The following is an 8945-nucleotide window of genomic DNA, read 5'->3' on the forward strand; positions in this document are numbered from 1 at the left end:
TTTAACAGAGGGCCCTGGGCACAGACTGGTATCTGTGAAACAGACACCTGCCCTATGCTGGCGGTGGGCTGGGCTGGGATCTCTACCTTCCTCCTAACTGCAGAACTTAGGCTCGAAGGAGATTCAGTTTACATCAGACCCCACATCTGGTCCAGTCTTTGAAAGAGCTCTTGAGTAGTAAGACTGTGGAATGGAATCGGTGACCTAGGCAACAGGCTCCAAGCTGGTCACTCATAGCAACAGATTGTTAAAGGCATCATCTTTTGAGTGAGAGTGAAAAAAATGGACAGAAGCCTTAAACGATGTCTGATATCTTTGCTGTGTTAATTGTTTTTTTTAAAAAAAAGAGCCATTCTTAACATCTTTCTACTCTCTAGCAATTACAATTCAGGAATCATTTAATTATTATTAAAATAAGATTCAATCGCTAGACTTGAGGTTAAACAGCACTATTCATAGACCCAAGCGAGGGGTGTTTGTTTGCTTTGGCAGACTCTCACTATGTTACCAAGGTAGTAAATGAGGGTTTTTTTTTTGTAGCAAATTCCATGTTGAAAAAATGGATTGCATGCACTGCAGGGGAGGGTAAACTATCCACTGGACTATGAAAAGAAGTCATTAGAGCCTTGATTCTTAGTTATTGTCTGAAATGAGAAACAGAAGCTATTACTGATGTTCCATAAATAGACTGTCATTGGTATTTCTCTATGGCTACGAAGGCCAGACCATCACAGGGGCTATCTTCTGCGAAGAGGGCAAGTGCCAAGCAGTGAAGGGTTAACGATAGGGGGTTTTCTGTATGTGCAGATAGACTGTCTAGTTTTAATCAAATTAACATTAGCAAAATAGACAAGAGATTTGGAAATCCTATTGAGAAATTGTAGATTGAAGTTGACCCTGATAACAAATGGCCAGTGAAAAGTGACAGAGTTGATCCTTCTGCCTCCCATAAGTTTCAGTCAGACAAGCTGTGAGAGCCACATTTTAAAGGATATTAAAAGGACCAGTGGCTCTGATGACAACTTAAACATGTCTGATAAGAAGCCAGTCAAACATATTCACAAATAGTTCATTGGTCATTTGAAATAAGGGTGTCTATGCATTATCTTTAATGACAAACTTCCCACTAAGTATGTAACAACCTACAACATTTTACTGTTTATATAAAAAGATATTAAAATTGGAATTTCGTTTTCATCTAGTGTGTGAATTTCCATTTTACATACATTTTGTGAGTGTATATATCATTTACAAATGTACAAATATGCATGTATTAAGAGTATGTCTTCCACACTTTTTCTTGGCAGGACCCCTGTATAAATGCTTGGCCACAGAAAGTAGAGATGTCAGATTCCAGGAAAGATCAGGTGACTTCATATAGGAAAACAAACCTTGAGCTAAAGTTAATGCTACTAGAAAGAAGCATCTCGTAAAACCAGAAAACCAAAGCCCTAGACAACAAGATGACTTGCTTAGCATCCCAGTCTTAGTTGAGGGGGACACTGGGATGCTTCTAAGTCTCAGGCAAGTCCTGTTTTTCCCAAGGAGAGTTGCCTTTCTGTGTACTTACAAAGAAACAGAGAGAGGGAATCAGAGCAAACACTATAAATTCTAACAGAATTGAAAACCATCCCAGAAGAGTCACGGACGCTGTAGCAAACAAGCCCCAGAGGCTGACCTCCACTCTCTCTGTACTTACAATAACTCCTGGGTAATAACCTCCGACAGTCACATTCTGAGTCCTGGTAGTTGCGGCAAGGCCCACCGTGAGAATTAACACAGACACAATAAGCAAAGTAACGGTGACATAGATTGAGTTCCGCTTCCTCCTATTGAAGGCTCCTGCAAGAATAGAGAGACATTGAAATTGCTCGTTTTCATCTGGGAAAAGAAGAGAAAATGTACACATAAGATTTTTCTTTTTTCCCCCTATTGGTAACCGGGATATCTCTAGGGAGTGGAATTATGGTGAAAGAACGGAGCTTCTGTTCTGCAGTCATTAGGTGACACTTTCCTAATAAAAAAAAATATTGCTTCTTTGAAAATAAATAACCAGTATATAACAGCAAGACGATTTTGTGTTTTTGACATTCTAGAAAAGATGTGTCATACCCACTCGGTGGAGTGTTTTTGAGGGCAGCTTATAAAAGCATCTGACAAATGGGAAGTGTTTGTACGAGGGTATTAAGTGAAAATATTGTAAAGCCAGAAGGTAAGTAAGAACCTTTCTACTTAGAAGCTATAGATATGAGATTTCATTTTTTTTTTAGTGTAAATATCAGAACTGAGCCAGGTACCAGCATCTTATTTTTTCATTTATTTCTGACATTTGCTGCCTCATGCATAAACTTAAAAATGGTGCATTGGCCAGATGTGTCACATAACAAATGTACGTAATAAAGTAAATGGTTGAAACCTATTAGTCCGCAAAGATTTGTATCAGGGGAAGTAGACGAGAAAGATATAACTTATATACATTTATGCTTATGTGAGGATGACATTAAAATAAATAGTAAGAAAGCCCTGCTCCTGCTCGGGGCTTATCAGACATGATAGCACCAAGTAATTTTTTTTCAAAACCAAGCTTATTAAGTCAGATAGAAAAAATGGTATTGAGCCAGGTGGTGGTGGCGCACGCCTGTAATCCCAGCACACTGGGAGGCAGAGGAAGGTGGGTTTCTGAGTTCGAGGCCAGCCTGGTCTACAGAGTGAGTTCCAGGACAGCCAGGGCTACACAGAGAAACCCTGTCTCGAAAAACCAAATCCAAAAAACAAAACAAAAAAAACAAAAAACAAAAAAGGTATCTAGGCTCACTTCAATTTACAATTTTTAAAGAAGCAAGCACTGCTCTATACTAGGAACTAAGCACTATCTTACTCTATGTAGGCATTTTATTTCTAACACTAGGAAGGGGTCCTCCACAGGAAATACAATGGAAGAATTAACCACCTAGGAGTTCTCAGGAAAAAAAAAAACAAAACAAAACAAGTGGCCAAGGCTATTAGGATCCAGTTCCCTTGAAACCATAAGGAGGGTAGGGACAAAGAAGCAGTAGGTAGCGGTATGATACGTGCTTTAAATATCATGACTGGGACTAAAGAGAACCTTTGGTTCTCACTGTTCATGAGACTTAGCAACACTGGGAGGCCTCACTGCACCCTCTGCAAGCTGTGGAGCCGAGAAGCAAAAGCAGACTGCACTACTGTGGGATGACAGGGAGGGAACGGAAAACGGAAGGTGAAAGGGGGGTGAGACCCAGTGGAGAGACCCACGAGGCTTGTTGGTAGGGAGAGCTTATGGGGAGCAGGGGCTATGGCTGTTCTCACGGCCTCCTGCAGAAACCTTTCCATATAGAAGAACACTGTCCAAAAAAATGCCACCCTGGCTTTCCCAGTTGTAATCTTTGCTGAAGGCTCTGTGGGGGTGGGGTGGAAGGGGCTGGTGGCCTCCCCTGACGTCATCCTTGAAACTAAGAGACATGACTCATCAGGTTCAGGTCTAATACAATGCTATTCTAAGACTGTTTTACACCAAAATGTAGAAGCGGTTCGAGCAGGTATAGGCCTCTATCAAGCATTAAAGTTCCTGTCTCACCGTGGGAGGGGAGGTGAGGGGAGTCTGCAAATGAGTCTGCTGGCCAGTGAGCTGGGAAGCCATCTCCCATGCAGACAGACAGGAAGGCCCATAGACACCTATGACATCAGGGTCCTTTGTGGTTGCTATGAGGGTTGCAAATGACAGCATGGTTGTTGGTAAACTAATGGGCAAAGGCTGGCAATTTGGACTGCCTGGTTCTGGGAAGGGGAGACAAGAAGGGTAGAGTTAGGACTGACAGGATTCATTTCTTTCATCTTCTTGCAGGTTCCTTTATGGGTCTCGTTGCCTTCAGAGCACCCAAAGGAGTCTGTAAACCAGGGTTCCTAATTCCATCTCGTGATAGATACTTGGTGAGTCTCCCAGTTGGTTTAACCATGGGTTCTAAAATCAATTTACCAACACAGCCTCCCATTCATTTCTTGCCTTCCTGTTTGTCATGCACAGAGGAGCTCTAGCCTTTCTCTCGCCCCCGAATACACCAGGACCTGCTCACATAGAGACTGTGTAACCTTAGAGACTCAATTGGAGGAGCGGGCATGTCATGTCGGCATGATCTTTCTAATTTATTGCCTCACTGACCTGCTGATTCCTACCCACTGACCTTTAATCTTCTCCACAGCCCTTGAGTCTGCTTTGCAAATATCACTCTAACTCTTAAAAGCACAGGAGCCAGGTCAGAAAAGTGACTCAGCAAACCACATGGTGTCATTTGAAAATCTTTTTCCCCCATTTGCTTTAGAACCTGGATGGAAATTCAGTCTGTTGAAAAACTGAAAGATCCTACCACCCTACAGGAAGGAGGCTTGTCTCCAGATAAGATTTATTTTGGATCAAATTGCTAAGAAAACTCTTAGGGCACTAGATAAACTATCTACTCTCTCTTCTGCCAGTCACCCTTTATTCTATATTACAAAGACTTTAATTGCAATTCAAATGCTTTTAATTGCACTTGGAGAGTCGACTATTTTAAAGAACTCTTGGGTAAATTCTTTTTTTAAAGAAAGAGGCACCCCCACACACACACACACTTGCCTATAGTTTCAGTTTGATTTAATAAAATCCATTTCTACTTGGAATAAGGCATACCTTAAAGTACTCTGAAGGTGTGGCCAGGTATCCTAAAATTCAGATAACTGTATGGATTCATGTTTATGCCCTACTGTTTGTTGCTTTACTTTAGAAGGCAGGAAAACCCTGTTCTTACCAAGGTGCAATTCTCTGAGCACAGGACCATCGTATTCAGGTTTTATTTAATAGATTATGAGCTACTTAAAAATACCCTCAAGACCTGGGACTCTAACCAGCCATTAGCTTGGTTTCTAATGGCCTAGATGCTTTACTCAAGAAGTATAGAAACTGTGACAGCAGGTTTCTTCAACAACCCATATGATGTCCACCAGTTCCAGGATTGCATATCTGACAGGAGCCAAGCTGGGAGTGGCTATAAGATAGGATGCTGCCTTTGCACACTTGTAACCTTGTACTTATTTCTTGACAGCCCCTCCTAAAAGAGAGCTGCAGAATGTGTATTGGGATGTAGCAAAGAGGCCCGGTACGCTGCGGTGTTGGTGACGTGTTAACTCTCGGGTTTGAATGTGTGAATGGATTGGATTTACTTACCTGAGTCAGCTTTGCTGCAGAGTGGGTCTCAGGAAGTCCCAGTCTTGAGAATCTCTGGAAACAGGTGGCTGCCCACCCAAGGACCTTAATGTTCTCCCAGTCTCCCAAACATCTACCTAAAGGTGCAGAAATCTACTATCTTCACCTTTTTAGTAAATTATTCGGGACATGAAGATATCAAAAAAAAAAAAAAAAAAGCTCAGTAAATTACGAATATGTTGTTGGAAGCGAAGAGGATGCCCTGATGTAGTAGAGGTGCATCAGCGCTTGGGGGCGCTGTTGCCAAAGTGGAGGAGGGGGTTGCTTGGATCTGATGGAGGTGCGCAGGACGCAATTTGCTATCTTCACAATTCCCTAACATCTGCTTCCTTCAGAGCAGCCCGCAAAAGTAGTCACCTTGGTGCAGTAGTGTCTCTCTCTCTCTCTCTCTCTCTCTCTCTCTCTCTCTCTCTCTCTCTCTCTCTCTCTCTCTGTGTGTGTGTGTGTGTGTGTGTGTGTGTGTGTGTGTGTGTGTGTGTTACATTTTATTTTGGGGACTAAGGCTGTGTCTTGCTTATAAAAAGGACCCCTCAGAAATGCTGCCCTTCGAGACAGAAACACTAACCCCGAGCTTAGTTAACTGGAAGTGTCCTGGATGGTAGATGCTGATTCAGGCCTAGGCCGTGGGACCTGCGCCAGGGAACTCCGGGAGGCTCCCTTGTCCACTGTGGGAACCTAAAATTATCACTCTACTCAAGAATTATCTACTGACTTCTGCCTGTGGATTCTTTACCAAACGCTATTTGTGATGACTGTTCCTTGTCTATATGACATCTATGATTTCCTTCCCTGCAACGCAGCACTCGGCTTCTTGTTGCGCAGACCTTTAGAAAAATGCAAGACAAGAGGGGGAGGGGGTGCTGGAAATACAAGAGAGAACTCTCTCCATCTCGTTCTGAAACCCATAGAACAGTGTCAAGTAGCACAAGCCTTTCAGTCCTGGGCCTCCAATCTGCTCAGTCCCGGTAGCGGACAAGGTTCTGGGTGGGGAGGGTTGGTTCGCAGGTGGTTGTTGCACGCAGTTGGGATGGGCACTGCAGAACCTTCGCCCTCTCGCGCCCAGCTCTTTCACACTGTAGCTAGATGTCTGGGAGCCTGAGCGGCGGTAGCGCCACAGCTGGCCAAGGCAAGGAATGCGTTTGGAGTTCTGTGTGCCTGTGTATGCGTGGGGGCGGGGGGGGGGGGGAAGGGGAGGCAGGGAAGGTACTGGAAAGTCTGGTACTGCTGGGTTCTGAATTTGGACCCCCCAGACCTTAGCCTCATTTTGCATCCGGTTCCGATTAAAAATGAAAAGCGCAGAGCTTCTACTGCTAAGCCCTCCGCTGTCCAGGTGATAACCCTTTCCAGGGGCCCTTGAACGAAATTTGTTGCGACTGAGTCTTTTGCAGGAAGCGGAGGGAGAGCTCACACTGGGCTCTTCTCCTCGCCCCTCCCCTGTGGATGTTCCAGCAAATTCGTCGGAGAAAAGCTGAGAAGACTGAATGGCAGATATTCGGGACAGAGGAGTTTGAAGTATGATAGAAAAGACGAATTGGACTCGATTAAAGTGAATCCAAAGCAAATTTTAAGTTTAGGTGGAATTTTGGCTCGGCAATCCCCTCCCTTTTACCCCAGACTCCAAGTTAATTTCTTCTCCCAATGAAAGACTTCGGAAGGTGCCTGACAGCGAAAGGCAACTGGTTTTGGTTGTGTTTTTTATTTCTTAAAATTCGTTTGTAGCTAGCGACAAGCACTCTCGAGGAGCCTCCAAGTTGTTGCAAGATGGTAGCAGCCCCCTAGTTTTTAGGAAGGTGGTGAAAGTTGCCCCTCCCCCTTCACTCCGCGCAAGAGGAAAGCGCGACTTCAGAAGATGCGCGGGCTTGCGCTGGATCTTATTTTCCTGCTGCTCTCCCCCCTTCCCCGCCCCCCCCCATTCTATGCATTTGGAGTAGAATGGGAATCAAATTCAAGGACTGATCATGCTACTGCGTATGTCCAGGCTGAGATGTCTTGAGTGATTCCCCAGGAATTCCTGTCCCACCAGCACACCCTTTCTTCTTACCCCACCCCCCATTCCCTTGGGTAGCACACCCCCACACTCTGGGTCTGCAAACTGTAAATCAGCTTCCCGACCACTGCAGGTCTGAATTTCAAGATATCACCTAGAGTGCGTGGTGGTGGTGGTGGTGGGCGGGGGAGAGGTAAGACCCTGCTTCTTCTAATTATCATTAGTCGTGATCTTAGAAGTGATTGTGGACTTTGCAAAGAAGGAGCGTCGAATCGAAAGCAAAGGGACAGGTTGAAGGAAATGTTTTGATGCCCAGACAGCTGAGATTTACCACAGGCTGCAAGTCTACGCGCGCGCACGCACACACACACACATACACACACGCACATACACACACGCACATACTCCAGGCTAGGTAAGGATACTCCAACCCTAGCTTGGCGCTCCAATCTTAAGCGCGTCACACTTGTCACATCACAGCTGGGCCGCTCCCTTGGGACTCTGGTCCACCTCCCAGATACTCGAGTTTGTGGACCCCCCATCCTGGTTGTCCTCTCTCTGGCACTGGGGCAGCCAGGAGCTGGCTGTCCTGAGGATAACGCACTTACCCCCTTACTGCTGCCTCCCGGAGGACGGGACTTACCCATGGAATCGGGAAGGGACATGTCGCTGGACCGCTGCTGAGTCAGGGACTGATGCATGGTGAAAGCCGTCCAGTTGCCCCTGTCCCCGAAGCTGCTTCAAGAGCCCCTGGCTCAGGGAGCCCCGCAGAGCATCCTACTCCGCCGCTGTCTCTCTTGATCTTCTCGAGCGCTGAGAGGGACTGACTGCCTCTGGTTGAGAGCTGCAGCCCAAGTGCCGCCTCCCCCTCCCTCCTCCTCTTCTCCCTCCCTCCTCTTCTGCCTCCCTCTGCTCTGGGAGGCAGCAGCATTGGCGTCCGTGTAGCAGCGTGCGCTTGCGCAAGACCCCCCTTTCTTCCTCCCCCTCGGCCTCCCCATCCTAGTTATCCACCTCCCAGCCTCCCAAGCTAGACAGGGAGAAGGTTTCGCCCCTTGGGGCCAAAGCTGCGCAGAGAGAAAAAGGCTTCAGCCTGGGGCCAAGGGGCCTTCTCTGCAGTTTGAACAGAAGGTCTTGGGCAATCTTCTTTTACAAGATTCATAATTGGGGAGGGGGACAGAGTTAAGAGATTCAGAGCTGGAGAATGCACACAGTGACACAGGCAGACGGGCAGACAGACAGACAGGCAGGCAGGAGAGCGCGCGCGCACATGTGGGCGCGGACACACACACACACACACACACACATATACACTTGTGCAGGTCTGATCTTATGGCTTCCAGAATAACATAATGGAGCTGGAAATGATCCAGAAAAGGGCCACTCTATAATCAAAAGGATGGTGGTGGTTGGAGGTGGGGGGGCAGAATGCCTTATGAAGATAGATTAAACAAATGTGCACTCTTTAGTCCAGAACGATGAAGGTTGAGAAGGGATGTGACCAGAGTGTATAAAATTATGCAGTTAGAGACAGAGAACACAGCCTCATTCATTACAACTGATAATCCGAGGACCAGCAGCCCCTAAGAGCTATGAGGAGGTTCGGCTAAAGAAAACATAACATTATATCAGTACTCCAGTTTGTATTTGTGTTCAAGGAGAATACCCGTTGAAAATCTCCATGCCTTTACAGCTACTAAATTA

The 8945-nt window shown here is 45.9% G+C and overlaps 1 protein-coding gene across 2 annotated transcripts in view; it reads right to left on the reverse strand.

The window, feature by feature from the left end:
• Tmem255a (transmembrane protein 255A) overlaps positions 1-8106 on the reverse strand; it is a 54120-nt gene extending 46014 nt beyond the window's left edge. For both annotated transcript variants that reach the window (XM_052170684.1, XM_052170682.1), the window contains exons 1-2: positions 7888-8106; positions 1700-1842 (exon numbers count right to left, since the gene is read on the reverse strand). In XM_052170684.1, the coding sequence (XP_052026644.1) occupies positions 1700-1842; positions 7888-7945 (201 nt within the window). In that variant the 5' untranslated portion in view covers positions 7946-8106. The remainder of the gene's footprint in view (positions 1-1699; positions 1843-7887) is intronic.
• Between the last annotated feature and the right edge of the window lie 839 nt (positions 8107-8945).

Source organism: Apodemus sylvaticus, chromosome X (genome assembly GCF_947179515.1).
Source record: "Apodemus sylvaticus chromosome X, mApoSyl1.1, whole genome shotgun sequence".
Lineage (NCBI taxonomy): Eukaryota > Metazoa > Chordata > Mammalia > Rodentia > Muridae > Apodemus > Apodemus sylvaticus.